Consider the following 27,620-nt stretch of genomic DNA (forward strand, 5'->3'; position numbering starts at 1 on the left):
ATTTATAATTAATAAAATTTGGGAAGAATTTAATGATACATTAAACAAGTAATAAATCTTAATTCTTGGGTAGAGTATTAGGTGGGTTTCACAGAGTTGGGTGTCGTCACGCGTTTCTGAGGTGTTGCTCTGTTATGGGATATGATGGTGAGGTGTAGTCTAGACCCTTTATATGCCTTCCTTTGATGTATTGTCTTTATAGCTCCTTGATAATGTGAGAAATCATGAAAGTGCTTGGAATTTCACTATTCTTTCACAGTGGTTGTTTTGCATATTCTATATAAATTAGTAAATTTAAAAAGAAAAACTTTAGTTTTTCCTTTTAGGTCACCCTGCCTAGGTGGGATATGGCTGGTTCATTAAAAAAAAAATTATATATTTTCAATGAACCAGCCATATATACATATATAATTATTTTATAACTGTGAGCACTGAGTAACCAGTGCAGTCAAAGTGCTTCATAAATATCACAAGTGCTACCATTACTGGTCACTCTCACAGAACTCCGATGCTGATGGTAGTCGAGGGTCAGGCGGCCACTCTACACACTACACCAGGCGGCCGGTGCACGAGCAGATGCGAGAGTCTATACCGGCAGTTGTGGTGGGCGTTGGACTACTGTTGATGGGCAGCGGTCTACTCTTCTGGAACGAGGTGCATCTCGGACAGTGGCAGGCGCCTGATTGTGCGTTTGTTATTCTGCTTGTTTATACATATTATGGAATGACAAACAAAAAGCAACTGGACTTTGATTCCCGAGGCCCAATTTATTGGGATTCTTGCAGTCTGATTTGTACATAATGTACTTCAAGTCTTGATTCTTTGTGACTACACCTGGGTGTTAGTCTCCTTACACCTGCTGTCCATGTTCACCTAGCAATGAGTCACCCAGCAGTAAGTATGTACCTAGGTGTTAGTCTACTTACACCTGCTGCCCCTGTTCATCTAGCAGTAAGCTCATAGGTATTAGTCTCCTTACACCTGTTGCCTCTGTTCACCTAGCAGTAAGTACCTGGGTATTAGTCTGTACACCTGTTGCCTCTTTTCACCTAGCAGTAAGTACCTGGGTATTAGTCTTTGTACACCTGCTGCCCCTGTTTGCCTATCAGTGAGTACCTGGGTGTAAGTCTCCTTGCATCTGTTGCCTCTGTTCACCTAGCAGTAAGTGCCTTGGGTTAGTTGACTATTGTGGGTCACATACCCTAATGGTGCACCACTGAGTGGTCCACACTTACCTAATAATAATAATAATCATAATAATAAATAGGATATGTTATAGGATACAGTATTTACTTGTAGTGGTGAAAAATATTTCCATGAGACAGTTACTAGGAGTAATACAAGTCTAGAAAATCATCTTGTAATGTTTGTAATGATATAGTCATGCTACCTGCATGTTATTGAGCCTTAGGCTGGGCTGCTAGGGTGGAATAACACCCAAAACGAGTTGCAGATGTGTCATAGGTATACATAGAATGAGATATCGTATGCAAGATAGCAGTAGTAGAGCTGTGTGCCTGGCTATGTTGAGTATATGTCAGGGAAGTCATGCACTAACCAGGCTTCTCTTAACAGGGTAAGGTGATATAATAATGAAATCACAGTATATGTATTTTCAGTGCTATAAAACCCCTATGGGTTAAACACTTCCCCCTAAATACAAAGATAATAAATGGAGATGGGAAATACAGTGCCTGCAGTCTAAAGGAGGGGTTTAAGATACATGCTGGTTAGAGGGATATCTAAACTGTTGTATCTGGCAAGACAGCAATAGTGTAAATGATGATGAAAGCATTTCTTTTTCAGGTCACCCTACCTCAATAAATTGTAGTTTTTTTAACACCTACAGTCTCCCACCAAAACAGGGTCTTGCCAGAAATGTGCTGATTTCACAGTTCAGATGACCCCTCAGAATAACAAACATCCTCACTTTAGTTGGAAATCAGTATTTTATATTTATTAACACATCTGCTGTTTCCACACCAAGGCAGGGTGACCCCAAAAAAACACACATTTTCACTCTCATTCACTCTGTCACTGTCTTGCCAGAGGCGTGCCTATGCTCCAGTTATAAAACCGCAACTTATCAACACCCCTCCTTCAGAGTGCAGGCACTGTACTTCCCACCTACAGGACTCAAATCCAGCCTGTTGGTTTCCCTGAATCCCTGGCTTACAGATTTCCAGCCACATAGAGAGCTTTCCTTGAGACTCGTTTGTTTCACAGGGTCGAGCTGTTCAGACTTCTCGGAGCTTAGATGAGGGCTACAACGCTGTCATACGTGTTGCAAGTGCTAACGTCATACACGAGGAAAATAATCATAAGGTACAGTTGATTCTTATTTTTTTTTAAACACAGGCTGTCTCCCACCGAGACAGTGTGGCCCAAAAAAGAAGCAGAAGCTTTTCTTTTTATATTTAGTAATTTATTCAGATGGGGTAACTAGCCCCTTGCTCCAGGCATTTTAGTTGCCTCTTGTGACATGATTGGCTTACAGAGAAAAGATTCTTCTCCACTTCCCCATGGAAGCTGAAATATGAGTGTAAAATAAGACATCTGTACAGTATTAGGATATTTTTATGAGAAAATGTTTCAGCATAAATGGCTTCTTCCATCCTACAGCGATAACCAGAGGCAGAGTTTATTCTTTGGTAGAGGTAAGGCTCAGAGAGGCTAGACCAGTACAGATGTGAGGCAGTGGGGTAGGGAACCAGGCTGGCATAAATCAGTAGGTCTGTTACAGATGTTCCTTGCTTTACAATGGTTCAACTTGTGATGTTTCGAATTTACGATGTGCGATAGCGATGCACATTCAGTAATCATCAAACTTTGATAGGATAAACTTGTATTCATTTATTTACTTTTCAGTACTGGTATTTAGTTACAGTAATTATTTATTTACTTATTCAGTGAGAGTAGTTATTTATACAGTGGAACCCCAAACTTCGGCCATAATTCATTCCAGAAGGCTGTTCGAGTGCCGTTACCGAACGAATTTGTTCCCATGAGTAATGAAAATTAGATTAATCCATTTCAGACCCCCAAAAATACATTTACAAAAGAACTTACAATAATACACTTACATAATTGTTCAAGTTGGGAGGTGGCCGAAACTCTGGGTACCATTGTATATCATATATATATTCATAGGAGCAAGAGGCTAGTAACCCCTTCTCCTTTATCTATTACTAAAATTAAAAAGAGAAACTTCCATTTTTTCTTTTTGGGTCACCCTGCCTTTGTGGTATATGACTGGTTTGTTGAAAGAAAGAAGAATATGCATTCATATTTGACTTAAAATATTTTCAACTTATGACGGGTTCGTTGGAACGTAACCCCATCGTAAGTCAAGGAGCACCTGTACAGTGCTTCAGAATGCCAACATTGAAGCAATCAGGGTGTCCTGTTGGTGATCTTCATATCAGCTTTTCACCCAGTCTGTTGTCTGAAAGGAATGAATCAAGGTGCCATGCTACGCTATAAAAAAAATGAGATATGAAAATCCACAGATGTGCAGATTGGCATTCATGAGAAAGGCTTACCTAAAAAAATCTTTGGACTTGGAGGAACCTGTTAAAATATTTTTAAATAAAACTCTCCTGTTTGTTTTAAGTTTAGGAATCGGGCATCAAGTCATTAATTGCGAAAAAGCTCCTGAATAATTGAAGCCACATGTGACAGGCCCTTCAGGAAAAGTGTTGGATCATCCAACTGCATTTAATCACTAACACATGACAATCTTGAATTGAAAAATATATGTGACCATGACATGCTAGGAAACTTCATTGTTATCCTACATAGCAACAAACCTTCTTGCCCATTCTGAGCAGGTCCTTCTCATATCCAACCTCTTCTCAGCATTCCTCGATTAGCTGACCCTTCACTTCATTATGCTCCCTATACATACTCAAACCCAGCTGTACTTATACATACCTGTACCTGAATAACTTTTTGCACTGAAGAACTACAATCAGACACTAAGAACTGCATTCTTAGTGTTTGATTGTCTTCTGGACCAAGTCCACTGGTCTGGAAGACAACTGGACGATCATGAAAAATTAATGTCGCACTTTGGAAGTTTCAGACGATTGGCTATACCGTACGCCCTCCCCACTCTATGTTGAATATATATGATACAGAGATGCATTCCTCACAAACTAGGGAGGTGCAACCTTTGTGTCATATGAGTGTGAAGCAGAAGCCTGCTAAATGTTTTGCACTCTGACAAGATTGTTAGTCTTGTCTGTCTCATGAACATACAGCATATGATTAAAAAAAAATTTTACATCCTTTCCAAATGAGGAGGATGAGTCTGGGACCAGGCCATGGAGTGATTATCAGTGGAATTGTTAGGACAGGTCTGGGACCAGGCTATGGTTCTGTTATCAGAGGAACGATTAGAAAGTTTGTAACAGATTTAGTCTTTTCTATAAACTGATTTCTTTTTACTCCCCACACCCATGTACATTACCTTTATGCCTTATACAGTACTGTATACTTTCTAACTGATCTACAAGCATCTATCATTTTCTTGTTTATGTGATCCACTTTGTGCCAAACTCCGTTAAACATCCACATCACCCCTAATTATTCTGTAATTTTCTTTAACAAAGATCAATTTCTCCTTATGGAACAACACACAAATAACCAGCACATAGGAGAATATACAGTGGAACCACGGTATGTGACCTTAATTCATTCCAGAAGACTGTTCGAGTGCCGCTCTGCTCGAGTATCGAACAAATTCTTCCCAACCAATTTTCTCTTTGGTTGGGTGTTATCACTAATCTCCCTAGGCCCCATGGTGACTTATTTATACAAATACGTACTGTAATACAAAAAAACACCAAAAAATACGAAGAAGCACGAAATAGTTTACAGCGAAGTTCTGGCAGGTTATTTGTTTGGTAGAGTGCTGAGCTCCGTTTGAGTAGGGAGCTGGTCATATACCGAGGTTCTACTATAGTGCCGTCATGAGATTTGTACTGCATGCGGGTTATTTGTGTACTGTTCCAGTTGTGGTATTGTACCTTTTTATTCTTGGATTCAGAATCTTTTGAGTTCTTTTTGTATTAGCATTGGTGATCTTTCAGCTGGTTCACGTGTGGGGGACTTTGTCGACGTTCCCAGTGCTGACAGACGACACTTATGGCGTGGAGATCAATGCCGTGCGACTGAAGCGCCGTGTCCAGATGTACCAGTGGATTGAGGAGGAGTCTTCCATGTGAGGTTCTTGGCTTATTATTATTGCAGTGTCCCAAGACTGCCTTACCTCTGGACTTTGTCACTGATGTGTGTTACTTCTTAGATTGCTTTTGCACTTCTTTGAAAGAATGTGTATTGCATTTTATTTCATTCCATTCAGAGGGGTTTATCACATTTCATTCTTTCCACTTTGAAGTGATTGATTTTTTCTTTTGAAAGAATTTTAAGTCTGTTTAGAAGGTGTTACCACATTTCATTCCCTCTACTTTGAGCTGACTGTTTTTCCTTTTTTCTTTTAACTTTCATTCTGTTCAGAAGTTTTACACAAACACATTGTTTCCTTAGAAGTATTCTTGTTACACTTCATATTGATTGATATTGTGTATATTTTTTAGATTTTTTATATATATTTTTAGTAAAAATTTTATATACAGTGTAGTAGATGTTATCAACAAATTTTGTTGAAAATAAGAAAAAGTTTTGGAGTGAGATTAACAAGTTAAGAAAGCCTAGAGAACAAATGGATTTGTCAGTTAAAAATAGGAGAGGAGAGTTATTAAATGGAGAGTTAGAGGTATTGGGAAGATGGAGGGAATATTTTGAGGAATTGTTAAATGTTGATGAAGATATGGAAGCTGTGATTTCGTGTATAGGGCAAGGAGGAATAACATCTTGTAGGAGTGAGGAAGAGCCAGTTGTGAGTGTGGGGGAAGTTCGTGAGGCAGTAGGTAAAATGAAAGGGGGTAAGGCAGCCGGGATTGATGGGATAAAGATAGAAATGTTAAAAGCAGGTGGGGATATAGTTTTGGAGTTGTTGGTGAAATTATTTAATAAATGTATGGAAGAGGGTAAGGTACCTAGGGATTGGCAGAGAGCATGCATAGTTCCTTTGTATAAAGGCAAAGGGGATAAAAGAGAGTGCAAAAATTATAGGGGGATAAGTCTGCTGAGTATACCTGGTAAAGTGTATGGTAGAGTTATTATTGAAAGAATTAAGAGTAAGACGGAGAATAGGATAGCAGATGAACAAGGAGGCTTTAGGAAAGGTAGGGGGTGTGTGGACCAGGTGTTTACAGTGAAACATATAAGTGAACAGTATTTAGATAAGGCTAAAGGTGTCTTTGTGGCATTTATTGATTTGGAAAAGGCATATGACAGGGTGGATAGGGGGGCAATGTGGAAGATGTTGCAGGTGTATGGTATAGGAGGTAGGTTACTGAAAGCAGTGAAGAGTTTTTACGAGGATAGTGAGGCTCAAGTTAGAGTATGTAGGAAAGAGGGAAATTATTTCCCAGTAAAAGTAGGCCTTAGACAAGGATGTGCGATGTCACCGTGGTTGTTTAATATATTTATAGATGGGGTTGTAAGAGAAGTAAATGTGAGGGTCTTGGCAAGAGGCGTGGAGTTAAAAGATAAAGAATCACACACAAAGTGGGAGTTGTCACAGTTGCTCTTTACTGATGACACTGTGCTCTTGGTAGATTCTGAAGAGAAGTTGCAGAGATTGGTGGATTAATTTGGTAGGGTATGCAAAAGAAGAAAATTAAAAGTGAATACAGGAAAGAGTAAGGTTATGAGGATAACAAAAAGATTAGGTGATGAAAGATTGGATATCAGATTGGAGGGAGAGAGTATGGAGGAGGTGAATGTATTCAGATATTTGGGAGTGGACGTGTCAGCGGATGGGTCTATGAAAGATGAGGTGAATCATAGAATTGATGAGGGGAAAAGGGTGAGTGGTGCACTTAGGAGTCTGTGGAGACAAAGAACTTTGTCCTTGGAGGCAAAGAGGGGAATGTATGAGATTATAGTTTTACCAATGCTCTTATATGGGTGTGAAGCATGGGTGATGAATGTTGCAGTGAGGAGAAGGCTGGAGGCAGTGGAGTTGTCATGTCTGAGGGCAATGTGTGGTGTGAATATAATACAGAGAATTTGTAGTTTGGAAGTTAGGAGGAGGTGCGGGATTACCAAAACTGTTGTCCAGAGGGCTGAGGAAGGGTTGTTGAGGTGGTTCGGACATGTAGAGAGAATGGAGCAAAACAGAATGACTTCAAGAGTGTATCAGTCTGTAGTGGAAGGAAGGCGGGGTAGGGGTCGGCCTAGGAAAGGTTGGAGGGAGGGGGTAAAGGAGATTTTGTGTGCAAGGGGCTTGGACTTCCAGCAGGCATGCATGAGCGTGTTTGATAGGAGTGAATGGAGACAAATGGTTTTTAATACTTGACGTGCTGTTGGAGTGTGAGCAAAGTAACATTTATGAAGGGGTTCAGGGAAACCGGCAGGCCGGACTTGAGTCCTAGAGATGGGAAGTACAGTGCCTGCACTCTGAAGGAGGGGTGTTAATGTTGCAGTTTAAAAACTGTAGTGTAAAGCACCCTTCTGGCAAGACAGTGATGGAGTGAATGATGGTGAAAGTTTTTCTTTTTCGGGCCACCCTGCCTTGGTGGGAATCAGCCAGTGTGATAATAAAAAAAATAAAAACTAGTAGATTGGCTAAGACAGTACAGTGCTGTACTTATTACAGTAAGTCCTCGACTTACGAATATGTTGAGAATCTTGTGTATCTTGTACAGTGACACTGGTTCACAATACTCTTTGCACAATATTTTACCTTCTCGATACAGTGGTGTCCTCATGCTTCCGAATATTCACAAGATGCAAGATTTATTTAGATTATTATAATAAAAACTGAAACACTAAACCGCAAGGGTTATACAACACAGCAGGACAGGGAAGAATGCAGGGGAAATGGGTGGCAAGAGGGAGAGGGATGATTATTAGAGTATGGAGTGCAGCTGGGCAATGGATAGTGCAGGGGTAGAGGGTAGCTAGAGATTAACCCTTAAACTGTCCAAACGCAGATCTACGTTCGCTGCGTAGCGCTCCGAATGTAGATCTACGTTTTTTTTTACATTCTTCCTTTGGAGAAAATCGAGGTCGGAGCACTACGCACGCAAACATAGATCTATGTTTGGACAGTTTAAGGGTTAAGGTAGAAAAGATGGAGGAGGGTGCTAGAGGCATCATCATCAGAGTTTGTGTAGTAAATCAGATGCTGTCAAAAAGTCATTGAGAGAGTTTGGATTAAAGGAGGGTCCATCAGCAAGTATAGAAGGTAAAGAAAGGGCAGCAGACTGGAGACGATGTTGGAGGTAAATTCTGTGTGCGCATTGATAGAGTGGACAGCCCAACAGAATGTGGCTAACAGATACTGGAACTTGACAGTTCTCACAGAAAGGAACAAGGCGCCTCTCCATGAGATACCCGTGAGTGGGAAGTGTGTGGCCAATGCGAAGACGGGAGAGAGTAGTTTCCCAACCTTGGCATTCATAAGAAGACGGCCAGAAACCTACATTCGGTTTAATAGAATGGAGTTTGTTATGGAGAGATTTATTTAGAATACTTCCTGTGTTTGCTTTGAACTTAATAACTTTCTATTTGAGTTTGCCATGGTTATTTTCTCGTACAGTAAGTCCGAGACTTACAAACGCATTCAGAATTTTCTGTATTGTCTATAACATCATTATTTTATTTTTTTTATTATCACACTGGCCGATTCCCACCAAGGCAGGGTGGCCCGAAAAAGAAAAACTTTCACCATCATTCACTCCATCACTGTCTTGCCAGAAGGGTGCTTTACACTACAGTTTTTAAACTGCAACATTAACACCCCTCCTTCAGAGTGCAGGCACTGTACTTCCCATCTCCAGGACTCAAGTCCGGCCTGCCGGTTTCCCTGAACCCCTTCATAAATGTTACTTTGCTCACACTCCAACAGCACGTCAAGTATTAAAAACCATTTGTCTCCATTCACTCCTATCAAACACGCTCACGCATGCCTGCTGGAGGTCCAAGCCCCTCGCACACAAAACCTCCTTTACCCCCTCTCTCCAACCTTTCCTAGGCCGACCCCTACCCCGCCTTCCTTCCACTACAGACTGATACACTCTTGAAGTCATTCTGTTTTGCTCCATTCTCTCTACATGTCCGAACCACCTTAACAACCCTTCCTCAGCCCTCTGGACAGTAGTTTTGGTAATCCCGCACCTCCTCCTAACTTCCAAACTACGAATTCTCTGCATTATATTCACACCACACATTGCCCTCAGACATGACATCTCCACTGCCTCCAGCCTTCTCCTCGCTGCAACATTCATCACCCATGCCTCACACCCATATAAGAGCATTGGTAAAACTATACTCTCATACATTCCCCTCTTTGCCTCCAAGGACAAAGTTCTTTGTCTCCACATACTCCTAAGTGCACCACTCACTCTTTTCCCCTCATCAATTCTATGATTCACCTCATCTTTCATAGACCCATCCGCTGACACGTCCACTCCCAAATATCTGAATACATTCACCTCCTCCATACTCTCTCCCTCCAATCTGATATTCAATCTTTCATCACCTAATATTTTTGTTATCCTCATAACCTTACTCTTTCCTGTATTCACCTTTAATTTTCTTCTTTTGCACACCCTACCAAATTCATCCACCAATCTCTGCAACTTCTCTTCAGAATCTCCCAAGAGCACAGTGTCATCAGCAAAGAGCACCTGTGACAACTCCCACTTTGTGTGTGATTCTTTATCTTTTAACTCCACGCCTCTTGCCAAGACCCTCGCATTTACTTCTCTTACAACCCCATCTATAAATATATTAAACAACCATGGTGACATCACACATCCTTGTCTAAGGCCTACTTTTACTGGGAAAAAATTTCCCTCTTTCCTACATACTCTAACTTGAGCCTCACTATCCTCGTAAAAACTCTTCACTGCTTTCAGTAACCTACCTCCTACACCATACACTTGCAACATCTGCCACATTGCTCCCCTATCCACCCTGTCATACGCCTTTTCCAAATCCATAAATGCCACAAAGACCTCTTTAGCCTTATCTAAATACTGTTCAGTTATATGTTTCACTGTAAACACCTGGTCCACACACCCCCTACCTTTCCTAAAGCCTCCTTGTTCATCTGCTATCCTATTCTCCCTCTTACTCTTAATTCTTTCAATAATAACTCTACCATACACTTTGCCAGGTATACTCAGCAGACTTATCCCCCTATAATTTTTGCACTCTCTTTTATTCCCTTTGCCTTTATCCAAAGGAACTATGCATGCTCTCTGCCAATCCCTAGGTACCTTACCCTCTTCCATACATTTATTAAATAATTGCACCAACCACTCCAAAACTATATCCCCACCTGCTTTTAACATTTCTATCTTTATCCCATCAATCCCGGCTGCCTTACCCCCTTTCATTTTACCTACTGCCTCACGAACTTCCCCCCACACTCACAACTGGCTCTTCCTCACTCCTACAAGATGTTATTCCTCCTTGTCCTATACACGAAATCACAGCTTCCCTATCTTCATCAACATTTAACAATTCCTCAAAATATTCCCTCCATCTTCCCAATACCTCTAACTCTCCATTTAATAACTCTCCTCTCCTATTTTTAACTGAGAAATCCATTTGTTCTCTAGGCTTTCTTAACTTGTTAATCTCACTCCAAAACTTTTTCTTATTTTCAACAAAATTTGTTGATAACATCTCACCCACTCTCTCATTTGCTCTCTTTTTACATTGCTTCACCACTCTCTTAACCTCTCTCTTTTTCTCCATATTTTCTTCCCTCCTTGCATCACTTCTACTTTGTAAAAACTTCTCATATGCTAACTTTTTCTCCCTTACTACTCTCTTTACATCATCATTCCACCAATCTCTCCTCTTCCCTCCCGCATCCACTTTCCTTTAACCACAAACTTCTGCTGAACACTCTAACACTACATTTTTAAACCTACCCCATACCTCTTCGATCCCATTGCCTATGCTCTCATTAGCCCATCTATCCTCCAATAGCTGTTTATATCTTACCCTAACTGCCTCCTCTTTTAGTTTATAAACCTTCACCTCTCTCTTCCCTGATGCTTCTATTCTCCTTGTATCCCATCTACCTTTTACTCTCAGTGTAGCTACAACTATACAGAAGGTCCCCAACATGTTTGCAATTTGAAAACTTTTGTATTATGAATATTATACACAATTCAGGTCCTCAGTGTGTAAGTCGAGGTCTTACTGTACGTATATCGCAATCTTCCGTATTTTGTGTATTTGTAAAATGTTCTCACTGTTAATGCCATTTACTTAGCTGACTACTGTTTTGCCGTGTAATTTTTTTTTTAACACAGTAGTTGTCTCCCACCTAGGCAGGTGACCCTTAAAAAAGAAGAAACTTTCACCATCATTCACTCCATTACTCTTGCTAGAGGGGTGCCAATATTGCAGTTCAAAACTACAAATATCCACCCCCATTTTTCAGTTATTATTATTACTTTTAACCCGTAAACGGTCCAGGCAGATCTACGTTCACATGTGTAGTGCTCCAAAAGTAGATCTACGTTTTTTTTACATATTTTCAAATATAACAAAAAAAAAGTAGATCAAAGTTTTTTTACACATTTTCAAATGTAAAAAAAAAAAAGAAGATCTACTTTTTTTACGTACTTTCAAATGTTGAAAAAATGTATATATACGTTTGGACCGTTTACAGGTTAACACATCATCCATCTCTGTTACATTTAGAAATGTATACAGGAGAAAGGGTTACTAGCCCCTTGCTCCCGGCATTTTAGTCGCCTCATATGGCATGCATGGTTTACGGAGGAAGGATTCTGTTCCACTTCCCCATGGAGATGGAAGGAAATATATAAGAACAAGAACTATTGAGAAAATAGATGAAAACTCAGATGGGTGTATATATATATGTGTACATTATTAGTACAGTGGACCCCCGGTTAACGATATTTTTTCATTCCAGAAATATGTTCAGGTGCCAGTACTGACCGAATTTGTTCCCATAAGGAATATTGTGAAGTAGATTAGTCCATTTCAGACCCCCAAACATACACGTACAAATGCACATACATAAATACACTTACATAATTGGTCGCATTGGGAGGTGATCGTTAAGCGGGGGTCCACTGTATTACCAAAGGTAATAAATATATTATGGACCCTTGATGATAGTGATTAATGCAGTTAAACTTAATTAAAGGAAGTGAAGTAAGTCTAAATGCAGTGGCTTGCAGTTTATTATGTAATAATGTGAGGTATTAAAGGAGAGGCTCAATCTTCTGTGTACTGTTATGCATGTGCTACATATTTGTACTCGTCTGCAGTACAAGTGGTGATCACTGTCAGGGAAATGACTCTACCAGTTGTCCGGAGAAATGACTTGACCAGTTGTCGGGGAAATGACTCTACTGGTTGTCGGGGAAACGACTCGACAAGTTGTTGGGGAAATAACTCGACCAGTTGTCGGGGAAATGACTCGACCAGTCGTCGGGGAAATAACTCGACCAGTTGTCGGGGAAATGTCGCAACCAGTTATCAGGGAGAAATGACTGCATAATATTCACACCACACATTGCCCTCAGACACAACATCACTGCCTGTAGCCTCTTCCTTGTTGCAGCATTCACCACCCATGCTTCACACCCATATAAGAGCTTTGGTATAACTATACTCTCGTATATTTTCCTTAAGTTTGCCTGAAATGCTCCGCATATTAAGGGGCTTTCTGCATGCACACCTAAATATCATTTACCTTTGTACAAACATTGTATCAGTCCACAATGGAGCTAAGTGTCATCTAGTATTTATCTCTAGTTTGTATATAAATGGTAAATAACACTGATAATCTGAAGAATTAGACATGTGCAACATCTGGGTATCTCTGTTTGTAGACGTTTCGCCATCAAGTGGTTTTTATCAGTATAATACTAGGCCATAATGTGAAGACTATAGATTTACATATGAGGTGAGGTAATTAGTCCCTCAGTCTTGGAGTTGGTGAAGAGCACCATAGTCTTGAAGACTGTGTTTCAAGAGTCTTCAAGACTGTGGTGCTCTTTACCAACACCAAGACTGAGGGACCGATTACTTCATCTTTTGTATATACCTCTACATTCTTCACATTGTGTCCTGGTTGGCAAAACATCTATAAATATACTCAGATGTTGCACTTAGGAGTCTGTGGAGACAAAGAACTTTGTCCTTGGAGGCAAAGAGGGGAATGTATGAGAGTATAGTTTTACCAACGCTCTTATATGGGTGTGAAGCGTGGGTGATGAATGTTGCAGCGAGGAGAAGGCTGGAGGCAGTGGAGATGTCATGCCTGAGGGCAATGTGTGGTGTGAATATAATGCAGAGAATTCGTAGTTTGGAAGTTAGGAGGAGGTGCGGGATTACCAAAACTGTTGTCCAGAGGGCTGAGGAAGGGTTGTTGAGGTGGTTCGGACATGTAGAGAGAATGGAGCGAAACAGAATGACTTCAAGAGTGTATCAGTCTGTAGTGGAAGGAAGGCGGGGTAGGGGTCGGCCTAGGAAGGGTTGGAGGGAGGGGGTAAAGGAGGTTTTGTGTGCGAGGGGCTTGGACTTCCAGCAGGCATGTGTGAGCGTGTTTGATAGGAGTGAATGGAGACAAATGGTTTTTAATACTTGACGTGCTGTTGGAGTGTGAGCAAAGTAACATTTATGAAGGGATTCAGGGAAACCGGCAGGCCGGACTTGAGTCCTGGAGATGGGAAGTACAGTGCCTGCACTCTGAAGGAGGGGTGTTAATGTTGCAGTTTAAAAACTGTAGTGTAAAGCACCCTTCTGGCAAGACAGTGATGGAGTGAATGATGGTGAAAGTTTTTCTTTTTCGGGCCACCCTGCCTTGGTGGGAATCGGCCGGTGTGATAATAAAAAAAAAAAATAAAAAAAATGTTGCATATGCATCAAATTCATATCTAGCTTATGGGTTCATTAAGAATTGTTCCAGCTAAGGTATTGTGGCTTTTATTCTTCGAGAGACAGGTTGATGATAGTTTTGTTTTATTTCAGGCGCTCGGAAGAAACTCCAGGCATGCCCACGGATACTTCGTACTCTTATTCCTTTGCTTGGAGGGATAAGGTTATAGACAGTTCTTCATTTAACATCCCGTGGGGACACAACAACCCCACGTGAGTTGACCAACTCTCAGAGTTATCAAAGCAGTGTATCATGTTGTAAATGGTACACAACAACAACAACAACAAGCTGAGGAGTATACGATGCATATACATCATTTTAGCATCTTTGTCAAAATGTTTTGGCTTGTATGCCAGGCTACTTTGCTTTACGATGGTCTAACTTGATGATGGTGCGATAAAACTGTAAAATTATTTTTTTGTATTGTGAAGTGTTGTACATTTGACAGGATAAACTTGTATTCATTTTACTTTTCAATACTAGTATTTATAGTAATTATTTATTTACTTATTCAGTACACAACCCACAGTTTTTGGTCTGACTTGAGCCATTGACTAGTGACAGTAGTTATTTATTTACTTGTATTCATATTTAACTTATGATATATTCAACTTACGATGGGTTCATTGGAACGTAACCCCATCATAAGTTGAGGAACACCTGTGTGGGCTACCGAAGAAGACTGTTATGCAGGCAAAGCATTTCAACAATAGATATAGCCAAGTCATTTTTTTTTTAACACCAGCTGTCTGCCACCAAGGCAGGGGGACCCGAAAAAGAAGAAACACTTTCATAAAGCTTTCTTTGTTTTTATATTTAGTAATTTATACAGGAGAAGGGGATACTAGCCCTCCTCTTGCTCCCAGACATACCCAAAAGTGCTACATGTTAAAGTGTTATCCCAGTTGTGCAGATGTCTTGACTTTCCGACACCAGTGGTAAAAATCTTCCTTGTCCCGAAATGCTCTGCATTTTAAGGGGCTTTCTGCATGAACACCTATTATTATTATTGGGGGGAAGACGCTAAACCCATAGGATTATACAGCGCTTGTGGGGGGAATGTGGAAGATATTCAGGCTTAATTCAGGGAACTGGAGCACAGATCCAATTCCCTAGATCAAGAGCCCCTCACCAATGTCAAGGAACTTCCCTTAAGGGGAGCATGCACACCTACATGTCACTCACCTCTGTACAAAGATTATATCGTGCTGAGATGAAGACTTAATCTTAATCGACATCTCTCAAATTCCAAGTTTAAGAGACCTAAAATCCTTACTATTAACATAAAATAATTGACTGCTTATTTCTTTAATAGAGGCAGTAATAGGTCACCTTACCTTGGTGGAATATCACCCATGTGATCTGGCCAACTCTGGCTGTACCCTTCTCCAGAACATCACTTCATCTGAGACCATTTATCCCCAGGATGGTTTGTGTCTGGAACACATTCGTATGGCATTATGATTGTCAACGAGATAAAGTCAGTTGATCAAATGCAAATGCTGGCCCACAGATGGCTCCAACTTCATCCTGTTCCCTACTTGTATGTTTCATAATAAAAATGCTTTCAAATGAGCTAATGTAGGTAACAGCTCTTAGCTTGTCAATAAAGTTAGGAATCCTTAACTTGTAAATAGCTTGTCAGTAAAGTTAGGAATCCTTAACTTGTAAATATCTTGTCAATAAAGCTAGGGATCCTTAACCTTGCCAAACCCTGTGTAAAAAAAAAAAATAAACATGTTTCAAACCATTTTTCTTTTCACCTCCAGATCTATCCCGGTGCCTTCGGTAATACAGGTGTCGGAGAATGCCAAGGTTGGCACGTACCACCTCAGTCCGGCCATCAAGGAAATGTTTTCTGAATTCATTTCCTTCTCCGGCGACGAGCAGCCAGAGGGCGATGACATCAAGCTGCACGGAGGGATGTACTACATCACTCGAGACATCTACAATCCTGACATTGGGGACTTGAGAATTCAGTTCTACTTTGCTGGACGGGCCGGCGAAGTGGTAAGACCTCACTCTATGTTTAACTTGTAGAATGTTTGATAACTGAATTGACCATCGCTTAAATCTCATAAAAAACACTTGGCAAATGCATCGTTTCTCGTTTTAATCAAGGGGAAGTGTTAAACCTGTATGGATTGTACAGTGCCTGGGGGGTGGGAGGTAATCAGGCTTGGCCTAATTATAATGATCATAACTAAGCGCTAAACCCACAAGGGTCATACAGTGCTACAGGATCGACCTGAGAAAGGGGGAGACGAGTTTGTTTCTTTGGATCAAGAACCCCTTGCCCACATCAAGACACTTCCCTTGCTGGTCACATCATAAAGGTATTCACTGTATTGATTGCAAGATAAGTTGTTGAGATACTCAGTGGTGGGCACAGCTGACTGAAAAGTTAGCTTTTCTGTCCACTAATCTGCTAACTAAAACATAGCTCAGCTAACGCTGAACTGCTAAAAAAATTAGCAGAAGCTAATGCTAAACTCTAACTTTTTCACACTAATTCAGATTTGGCTTAGTTTTTTAGTCTTTTACTTTTAAACGACATGACCATCAGTGTCAAGTGCAAACTCCTACTGTATGCAGATGACAGTGCTCTGTTAGTGTCAGGTAAAGACCCACAAGATATAGCTAATGTATTAACACTGGAACTGGAATCCTGCAGCAAATGGTGTTAGTAAACTATCGTTACACCTCGGGAAAACTGAAGCCATACTCTTTGGCACAAAAAGTAAACCGAGAAGGACAAATGATATTAATGTCCTGAGTAATGGGGAACCCATCACTTCAGTTTCCTTAGTAAAATATCTGGGAATCTACTTTGACCCATACATTTCTGTAGGATTGATAGGGAACAGTGTAGTAAAGAAAGCGAATACCAGACTAAAGTTCCTCTAGAGACAAGCACAGTATCTACTTACTGAGGCACAGTATCTACCTGCTGAGACAGTATCTACCTGCTGAGACACTGTGTACCTACTGAGGCACAATATCTACCTATTGAGACACTGTCTACCTACTGAAGCACAGTATCTACTTACTGAGGCACAGTATCTACCTGCTGAGACAGTATCTACCTGCTGAGACACTGTGTACCTACTGAGGCACAATATCTACCTATTGAGACACAGTGTCTACCTACTGAAGCACAGTATCTACTTACTGAGGCACAGTATCTACTTACTGAGGCACAGTATCTACCTGCTGAGACACTGTCTACCTACTGAAGCACAGTATCTACTTACTGAGGCACAGTATCTACCTGCTGAGACACGGTGTCTACCTACTGAAGCACAATATCTACTTACTGAGGCACAGTATCTACCTATTGAGACAGTGTCTACCTACTGAGACACAGTGTCTACCTACTGAGGCTCGCAGGACCCTATGTCTAGCCCTTATACAGTGTCATATGGATTACACTTGCTCTTCATGGTACTCTGCCTTGACAAAAAAAACTACAAGCTAGGGTACAATTCACCCAGAACAAAATTGCAAGATTTATCCTGGACCTGGGTCCAAGAGAGCATGTAGGCCTGGGCCCAAGAGAACTTGTAGGCCTGGGTCCAAGAGAACATGTAGGCCTGGGTCCAAGAGAATGTGTAGGTCAGGATGAATTATAACAATTGGAAATGCTGAATGTTGAAGACAGATTAAAATAACTGAAGTTAAATCAAGTTTATAAAATTGCTCACAAACAATGTCCAGAATATCTTGCTGTCAATTTTGTCAAGGTTGGGAACCAAAGCAATCATAGTACTAGGGGGAGAGAGCACAACTTTGTAGTACCCACAGTCAGTGGCCAGGCTTCAAACACCTTTTATTGTACAGCAATAAAGGAATGGAACAGACTGCCTGCACATGTCAAAGCCAGTCATAGCATGAACCAGTTCAAGAATGTAGCAACAGAAAGGGAGGAGAATTTTTTTTTATTTTTTTAGCCAACACATGTAAATAACTCATTTTACCTTATTCCTAGTATATATCCTTTATACCTAGGTAGTAGGTTGGTAGACAGCAACCACCCAGGGAGGTACTACCGTCCTGCCAAGTGAGTGTAAAACGAAAGCCTGTAATTGTTTTACATGATGGTAGGATTGCTGGTGTCCTTTTTTCTGTATCATACACATGCAAGATTTCAGGTACGTCTTGCTACTTCTACTTACACTTAGGTCACACTACACATACATGTACAAGCATATATATACACACCCCTCTGGGTTTTCTGCTATTTTCTTTCTAGTTCTTGTTCCTGTTTATTTCCTCTTATCTCCATGGGGAAGTGGAACAGAATTCTTCCTCTGTAAGCCATGCATGTTGTAAGAGGTGACTAAAATGCCGGGAGCAAGGGGCTAGTAACCCTTTCTCCTGTATATACAGTGGACCCCCGGTTAACGATATTTTTTCATTCCAGAAGTATGTTCAGGTGCCAGTACTGACCGAATTTTTTCCCATAAGGAATATTGTGAAGTACGTTAGTCCATTTCAGACCCCCAAACATACACGTACAAACGCACTTACATAAATACACTTACATAATTGGTCGCATTTGGAGGTGATCGTTAAGCGGGGGTCCACTGTATTACTAAATTTGAAAATAGAAACTTTTGTTTTTCTTTTTGGGCCACCCCGCCTCGGTGGGATACAGCCGGTTTGTTGAAAAAAAAAAATATCCTTTATAGTATAATGATAAGATATTATCTTCTTTATAGTATAATAATAAGGCATTAAAAGAACCCCAATGGAAATAAGTCACTTGTTATCCCAGGTTCTCTACTCATATGTTGCTATGTATTATAATCTGTGTAACTGTATTTATGTGTACCTGAATAAACTTACTAGAATATAAAAGACAAGTACAAAATTAGGAAAAATAATGTCAGAGATCACAATAAAACAAATACGTACAGGAAATAGCAGAATAATGACAGCTTGCATAATGAGAACTTTCAAAATAGGAAATATATCTCCTAAGATGGTATTGTCTGATTGAGGGGAGGGGTATGGAGGACTATAACAATGCTGCTCAGATACTGCTGCGTCGACAAGTCATGCTTACACGTGGTCAGCCAATAGTATGCCTGACTGACTGTTGGAAAAACGCCCACAACAGACAGAAACAAACGTGTGCGCCGTTGAAAAGGCACTGCTTTCCCACCAATTATTTAGCAGAAGCTAATTGATCTGGTAACAGTTTCTGAATGTAGTGGAAACGCTAATCTGCCAAACAGAAAGTTAGTTCCGCTAATTAGAGGTTAGCAGAACTATGCCCACCACTGGAAATATCAATTAATTGTAACTGAATTATATTTACTTTAAGATGTTGAGGTGGCCAGTGCCTTAATGTATCCACAAAAAGTAATAATAATAATAATTGTTATTTTCCATATTAGAAAGATAAATTAGGATTTTTGTTAATTCCATAGTATCCTTGATACAGGTGAGGGGCTCTTGATTCAAGCCATTGAACCAGCCCTCCCCAGCATCCTTGATGCTGGCGAGGGCCTCTTGAACCGGCCCTCCCAAACCTTGAATTGAATCTGATTGTTTCACAATTCTCTGGTGTTGTGTGGCCTCCATGTGGGTTTAGTACTTTCCCCCTCCCCCATGAACATAAATACTTAAAATATTCCTTAATATGATAAAACTCCTATATGAACTACGTATATGACACTATAGGCATATAGTGTGGAACCCCAAGTTTCGGCCGTAATCTGTTCCAGGAGCTAGGCCTAAACTCATAACAGCTGAAGGTCGAAGCAATATTTCCCATAAGAAATATAATGGACCCTCTGTTTTCGTCAATCTCCATTATTGCCGATTTCGGTTTTGGCCGACTTTTTTCGTCAATTTTTTGTTTACGTTTTTGTCGATTACCTCCGTTTTCATCAATTGTATGGAACCTGTCCAGTACCCAGTGTGCAGACAAAGCTGCCTCCTACACCATTCTCTGCCAGTGTAGCACTGTTTCTTGGTGAGTGAACATATCCTGCCAGGTCATACGAAACATTTCGCAATAATCCATTGTTTTTGCCACTTGTTTATCATGTGTGACCGCTAAATAAGCGACCATGGCCCCAAAGAAAGCTCCTAATGCCAGTGCTTTGGTAAAGAAAGTGAGGAACACCATAAAACTGAAAAAAGAAATCCAAACAAAATACGATAGTGGCATATGCATTGCTGAACTCGGCAGGATGTACGGGAAGTTGCCATCAACAGTCAGCTCCATTGTGGCAAAGAGAAAAGAAATCATGGAAGCTGATGTTGCGGAAGGGGTGAATACGATAACCAAACAGAGGTCCCAAACAATTGAAGAAGTGGAGAAATTGTTGTTGGTGTGGATCAGAGAGAAAGAGTTAGCAGGAGATAGTGTTGTGCAGTCTATAGTTTGTGAAAAGGCAAGACAGTTGCATGATGATCTCATAAAGAAACTGCCTGAAACAAGTGCTGATGTAGGTGAATCCAAGGCCAGCAAAGGCTGGTTTGAAAAATTCAAGAAGCAAAGTGGCACACACAGTGTTGTAAAGCATGGTGAGAGTGCCAGTTCAGACAAACAAGCAGCTGAAAAATTTGTGCTGGAATTCAAAGGTTATGTAGAGGCTGAAAAATTCCAACCCCAACAAGTGTTCAATTGTGACGAAATAGGCCTGTTTTGGAAGAAAATGCCCGAGGACCTACATCACACAGGAGTAGACAGGATAACTCTCTTGTTGTGTGGTAATGCTAGTGGGGATTTCAAAGTGAAGCCTTTACTGGTGTATCACTCTGAAAATCCCAGAGTGTTCAAGAAAAACAGTGTTGTGAAGAATAAACTGTGTGTGATGTGGAAGACTAACAGTAGGGCATGGGTCACCAGGGAAATTTTCCTGGAATGGTTCAATGAAGTGTTTGGCCCCAGTGTGAAGAAATACCTCCTGGATAATAAATTGCCACTCCAGTGCCTCCTGTTAATGGACAATGCTCCTGCTCATCCTCCAGACTTGGAAGACCAATTGTCTAAGGAATTCAGTTTTGTAACAGTGAAGTTCTTGCCTCCTAACACCACTCCTCTCGTCCAGCCCACGGACCAACAGATCATTGCAAACTTCAAAAAACTGTACACCAAAACAATGTTTCAGAGGTGCTTTGACATAACCTCGGACTCTGAACTCACCCTAAGAGAGTTCTGGAAGAATCACTTCAACATCTTCAACTGCATAAGCCTCATAGATAAGGCTTGGCAGGGAGTGACTTCCAGGACGATGAACTCTGCGTGGGGAAAACTGTGGCCAGATTGTATCCAAAAGAAAGATTTTGAAGGGTTTGAGGCTGACCCTGTCGACCCTACACCTGTTGTGCAATCAGTTGTGGCATTGGGGAATTCCATGGGGTTGGATGTGAGTGGCAAGGATGTGGAAGAGTTGGTGGGGGACCACAATTAAGAGCTAACCACTGATGAGCTGAAAGAGCTTCATCTGCAGCAGCAACAGACCACAGCTCAGGAAATTGCTTCAGAGGAGGAGGAAGAGAGATGAAAGAAGGTGCCTTCTTCAAAGATAAAGGAGATTTGTGCATTCATTTGTGGAGGAACATCACCCTGAGAAAGCTGTTGCAATCCATGCTTGTGACTTTTACAGTGACAATGCCATGTCCCATTTTAGGCAAATCTTAAAGAGATGCCAGAAACAGAGCACCCTGGACAGTTATTTTGTGCAACAGGGGTCCAGTGACTCTCAAGCTGTTCCTAGTGGCATTAAAAAACAAAGGAGGGAAGTGACTCCAGATAAGGACATGGTACCTAGAGCCCTTATGGAGGATTCCCCTTCCTAAGAATAACCTCTTCCCTCTCCCCTCCTCCCTGTCTTCCATCCATCAACAACAGCCATCAATAAAAGTAAGTGTCATGTTGAATGTTCATTCTTTTGTGCATGTAAATCTATCTAAGGTAAAAAAAAATTTTTTTTGTTAATACATCTGGGTGTCTGGAACAGATTAATTGAATTTACATTATATCTTAAGATAAAAATGGTTTTCGTTTTCGCCGATTTCCATTTTCGCCAATTGCTCTGGAATGGATTCAACACGAAAACTGAGGGTCGACTGTATTTAGATTTCCTGTAATAAATATGTTCACCACTCACTATAAGCCAGGGATGAAAATATTTAAAGGCAAGTAATGTGTGTACTGTAAATGCATTTCTTTGAGTCCTGGCTATATTGCTCACTTAATGTTATCAGGCTTTGATATGCATTTGAAAGTGAAAAATGGCTAGGATTCACTTTACAGCAGTAGCCTGGAGCCTAACCTGCTGTGTAAGTGGGGCCCTCCTATATAGCAATAGCCTGGAATGTAACCTGCTGTATAAGTGGGGCCCTCCTATATAGCAATAGCCTGGAACCTAACCTGCTGTATAAGTGGGGCCCTCCTATACAGCAATAGCCTGGAACCTAACCTGCTGTATAAGTGGGGCCCTCCTATACAGCAGTAGCCTGGAACCTAACCTGCTGTATAATCAGGGCCCTCCTGTACAGCAGTAGCCTGGAACCTAACCTGCTGTATAAGTGGGGCACTCCTGTAGAGCAGTAGCCTGGAACCTAACCTGCTGTATAATCAGGCCCCTCCTGTACAGCAGTAGCCTGGAACCTAACCTGCTGTATAAGTGGGGCACTCCTGTACAGCAGTAGCCTGGAACCTAACCTGCTGTATAAGCAGGGCTCTCCTGTACAGCAGTAGCCTGGAACCTAACCTGCTGTATAAGCAGGGCTCTCCTGTACAGCAGTAGCCTGGAACCTAACTTGCTGTATAAGCAGGGCCCTTCTGTACAGTAGTAGCCCAGAACCTAAACAGCTGTATAAGTGGGGCCCTCCTGTACAGCAGTAACCTGGAATCTAACCTGCTGTATAAGCAGGGCTCTCCTGTACAGCAGTAGCCTGGAACCTAACCTGCTGTATAAGCAGGGCCCTTCTGTATAGCAGTAGCCCAGAACCTAACCTGTTGTATAAGCAGGGTTCTCCTGTACAGCAGTAGCCTGAAACTTGACCTGCTGTATAAACATGGCTCTCCTGTACAGCAGTAGCCTGGAACCTAACCTGCTATATAAGCAGGGCCCTTTTGTACAGCAGTAGCCCAGAACCAAACCTACTGTATCTACTGTATAAGCTTGGCCTTCCTGTAAACAGTTTGCACGACTTTCAGGTGAGCATCGTTGGGCAGCAGGTCGGGGAGACACTTCACCCATACCTCACCACCAACGGCAGGGAACTGCTCATCGTTCACATGGGCAAGCGCACCGTCGAGGAGATGTTCTCCACTGAGCATGCCCAGAACCGCTTCCTGACCTGGAGTCTGCGCGTGGGAGGCTGGTTTCTCATGTTCATTGGCCTGACATGTGTGTCCAATATTGTCAATTCCTTAGGTGAGTGCATTATTATTATTACAATCATTACCAAGCGCTAAACCCACTAAGGTCATGCAGCTTAGGAAAATCCTAACACCATTACACTTACCTGTGTGTTGCAAGTTCCTTTACGTTGCAGTAGGTTGCTCTGGAAGTTTTATATAGGGGGCCTTAGGGGGTTGCAATCTAGTCGGAAGAGGGTGTTAGGGGACTTGTCTGGAAGCATTATTGTTATTATTTTTAATACACCAGCCATCTCCCAATGAGGTAGAGTGACCTTTAAAAAAAAAAATTGCACCATCACTGTCCAGAGGGATGCTAATACGTACTACAGTTCAAAACTGTAAATATCCCCACCCCTCCTTCATTATCATCATTATTATGGGGGACTGGTACACCCTTAGGGATTGTACAGCGCCTGGGGGGGATAGAAGGTATTCAGGTTCAATTCAAGGAACTGGGGCACAGATTCAATTCCCTAGATCAAGAGCCCCTCACCATTGTCAAGGAACCTCCCTTGAGGGAACCCGTCCTTCAGAGTGCAGGCACTGTACTTCCCACCTTCAGGACTAAGTCCTGGTAACCGGTTTCCCTGAATCCCTTCATAAGTGTTACCATGCTCATGCTCCAACAGCTCGTCAATTCATAAAAATCACTTGCCTCCACTCACTCGTATCTAACATGGCTTCAGGTTGGGTTTCAAGAGAAGAAAAACTCTTGAATGCAGTTGCAGGTATATGAAGGTAATAAGTTATCCCATGATGCATGTAACAGAGGATTTCCATAAGCAGCAGCACCAATGTAGGATGAGGTTTTGTGTGTGAGGGGCTTAGACATCCACCAGGCACATGTGAGCATGTTAGATGAGAGTGTTAGTGTGACATGTAAATGGTCCAAGTTGGATCGAAACATAAGCTTCTTTCTCCTGTGTACAATTGTTTTGATTGAATTTGCAATTATGCTGCATTATAATCATAGCTAAGCACTAAACCCATAAGGGTCATACAGCACTGACTAAAGGTATAATAGTATGCTTGATCAGAGATCAGCGAAGGTGAAAGGTATAACAGCGGTAAAGTTAGTAAGGGCGGTAATGAGTGCTAAAGGAAGTACATAATCAAAGTTGATACTATAATAAATCTGTTGCTATTAAAAAGTCAAAGAGGGAGTCTGCGTTGAAGGTGGAGCCGTCAGTGAGCAGTGACGACATCAGAGGTAAGAGAGAGAAATGGTAGTCTTACAAACACATTGGGGACTTTCTGTGTTGTATATAATATGAAATGAAAATGAAAATATTTATTTCCTTGCAAAGCTTGCAATGTGTAGTTTACATATTATAAAATATTAATTACAAAGAAGGCCACTAGCATGCATAGGTATTTCGGGCGGACTAATACTAATTCTTACTCTATATTGACACAGGTTATGGAGCAGTAAATTTTAATATACCTTATTGTATACTGATATAAAAGTTAGGTAACCGAGTTAGGTAAGGTATTCATAATATAGGAAGTCTTCAACTTGCAAATACATTGGGCACCTTCTGTACTGTGCATAATATACGTAATAATAATGATATTATACATGACACACAAGATTCTTATTGTGTTTGCAAGTTGAGGACTTATTGTACAGTATTATACTGGTCAGTTTTTCCTTACAAATTGAAATGATAATATACTCCAGTATCGAATTTGCAGTTATGTTGTGATATAAAACTTAACATTAATAAATTACTGGAGTTTTTCATTAATGGTGACTAGTTAAACTTATGATAGTATTTATTTGTCTTCATTGTTTATTGCTTTTGTTTAATTTTATTCTTGTTCTTAGTGTGTGTGTTGAAGATGTGGGTAATCCTCGATATAATGGATTTTTTAAATTATGGACAAAATTGGTTAAGTTGTACTTTTAACTCCTCAATTTTCAGTCTTTACTATAGTAAATATTTGAATTGTGTGTACACTACAGTACTTATTATTATAATTAAAACTAAGTGCTAAACCTACAAGGGTCATCCAGTGCTTTTACATGTACATGTATTACTATTTATTGCCATTTTTAACATCCTTATTTACCAGACACTCGGACAGTCTCTCCTGTTAGTCTGTTATATCCACAGTCGACTTTTTTTTTTTGTGGTTATGGGTGCCGAGTGACCTACGTGAAAGTGCTCTGTACTATATATTACAATTACAGCAGAATAACTCACGAAATTGTAATGACATGATTGCAAACAAACCATACCACGGGCGGGGATAGAACCTATACCCGTGTTATTTTTTTTTATTTTTTTTTTTTTACATTGGAATAATTTAAAGTTGTGAATCTGTACTGAGACGTATTACTCAAAATGTTGTGTAGTGTTTGGATTATTTTCCTAAAAATGTTGAGTACTGTATAATTTTTTTTTACCCCCTCAGCCATTTTCCATCATGGTATAATGTATTTACCATTATACAAATTTAGTTCTTAATTTTCAAGCATTTCTACATTTTCACAAAACATTTACTGTTTAGAGTGACATCCACACTGTCATATCTGTGCACCTCTGGCAAGACAGTGATAGTGCAAATGATGGTGAAATTGTTTCTTCTTCAGGTCACCCTGCCTCAAGTGGGAGATGACCAGCATATTAAAAAAAAATTCTTTTCCCCAGTTTTGTGTTCACCGCTGATGAGAGACATGGTGGCCCTGGGTCTAGGCTCAGCGAACCTCACGCTGAGCATGTCCACATCACTGATCATCGTGGGCGGTGCTTGGGCCGTCTACAGGCCGGGTCTCGCTCTCCTCATCCTCGTCGTTGCAGCACTTCCATTCGTCCGGGCAGCTGTGCAGCACTCGACGTTGGAGATGTTCTCCCGCAGAGCTAACGGATTGAGGGGCAGTCTCTGAGAGTGACTGTCAGGTGCTTCTACACAGCTGACCTTGGACTCATACAGTGACTGGTGCCACACAATGCAGAGGTTTAACAGCAGATAAGCTACAGAGTGACCTTTTCTGATGCCACATTGACGGTCACAAAGAAGCGAGTGGTAGTCAAGACACGCTGTCATCTGCCATGTCCTTGCCTTTAGATTTTTACACTGACTTTGCCTGAAGACTAGTACAGTGTTGCAGCTGTCAGGTACCTCATGAGTATGTACCTTTACCTCTGACGAGTTCCGAGAGCCTTTTTACTCCCAGTATACACGTACTGCACATCAGGTCTTCGCTTGCAAACAAGTTGCACTTGCTTTTTCAACTTATGAAGCAGTGCTGTATGACTCTTTTGGGTTTACCACTTTATTATAATCACAACTAACTTATGAACACGTTGTTTGTATAGAAAACAATGATCGATGGTTAGGTTTCACGTGAGTTGTTACTGCGACTGAAATTGTAAACCCAGTTGATTTCTAAGTACTCCATTTGTAAGTGTAAATGCATGTAACTTGCTTGTGACTTAGGACCTGTTTTTGCACACTACCAAAAATTCACAAGTACTACACAGTGAAAACTGTAAGTGAAATCCCCAGTTTCTGGTAGATTTTGATTGCTGTACATACATGTATATATTTATATGCATTTTTAAGGGTATCACTTGATAATATTTGATATTATTGTCTACATTTCCCGTAATGATGACCAAGTGTTACACGTGGAAAAAACACATTGCAAGCATCATTTTTATACCCAGGTAATGACCCTTGTGGGTTTAGCGCTTAGTTTCAGTTGTATTATTAATACGTATATCCAGGTAAAAATGATGCGGTTACGATTGAACAAATATAGAGTTCTAATCCCCCTTGTATGGTACAACCAAAACTTGATGTAGATCGTTAAGGTGAATATTGTGTTAGAGGGTATTGCTTTATGTGTTTAGAGAAGACTAAGTTTTAGTACAATATTTAAAAAAGAAAGTCACTAGATTAATGTGTTTCCAGTAACTTATTTAGAATAAGATAAGCTATAATCTTTTGTTTTGTTTCAAGATGTGCAGTATTTTGTAGATTTAGTGATCAGCTCAGTATTCAGGGTTAGTGTTAAACGATAACCTTCATATTTTTTAAATCCCAGAATATATTTATAACTAAAATCAGGGCTGGCATGGAGAGGAAAGGCCAAGCCCCCTAAATGTAATTAATAACAATACATCACCCTGCCTCGGTGGGAGACGACCAACTTGTTGAAAAAAAAAAAAAATCACTTCAGTTAAGTCCTCACTTAATGTTTGGAAT

At 40.7% G+C, this 27,620-nt stretch overlaps 1 protein-coding gene across 1 annotated transcript; it reads left to right on the top strand.

Annotated features, from left to right (window-relative positions):
- The first annotated feature begins 481 nt into the window (after positions 1–481).
- On the top strand, positions 482–27,620 carry Tmem43 (Transmembrane protein 43). Its single transcript, XM_070098363.1, has 7 exons — positions 482–654; positions 2,227–2,325; positions 5,094–5,224; positions 14,107–14,226; positions 15,784–16,024; positions 23,199–23,418; positions 26,060–27,620. The coding sequence occupies exons 1-7, from the start codon at positions 577–579 to the stop codon at positions 26,293–26,295; spliced, it is 1,125 nt and encodes a 374-aa protein (XP_069954464.1). The 5' UTR covers positions 482–576; the 3' UTR covers positions 26,296–27,620.

This window comes from Cherax quadricarinatus, chromosome 62 (genome assembly GCF_038502225.1).
Source record: "Cherax quadricarinatus isolate ZL_2023a chromosome 62, ASM3850222v1, whole genome shotgun sequence".
NCBI classification, from domain to species: Eukaryota; Metazoa; Arthropoda; class Malacostraca; order Decapoda; family Parastacidae; genus Cherax; species Cherax quadricarinatus.

Coding starts and splice junctions, on each gene's coding strand:
- Tmem43 (XM_070098363.1), top strand. CDS start 577: ATGCGAGAGTCTATACCGGCAGTTGTGGTGGGCGTTGGACTACTGTTG. Junction 655..2,226: donor GTCTACTCTTCTGGAACGAG/GTGCATCTCGGA, acceptor TTTGTTTCACAG/GGTCGAGCTGTTCAGACTTC. Junction 5,225..14,106: donor ATTGAGGAGGAGTCTTCCAT/GTGAGGTTCTTG, acceptor GTTTTATTTCAG/GCGCTCGGAAGAAACTCCAG.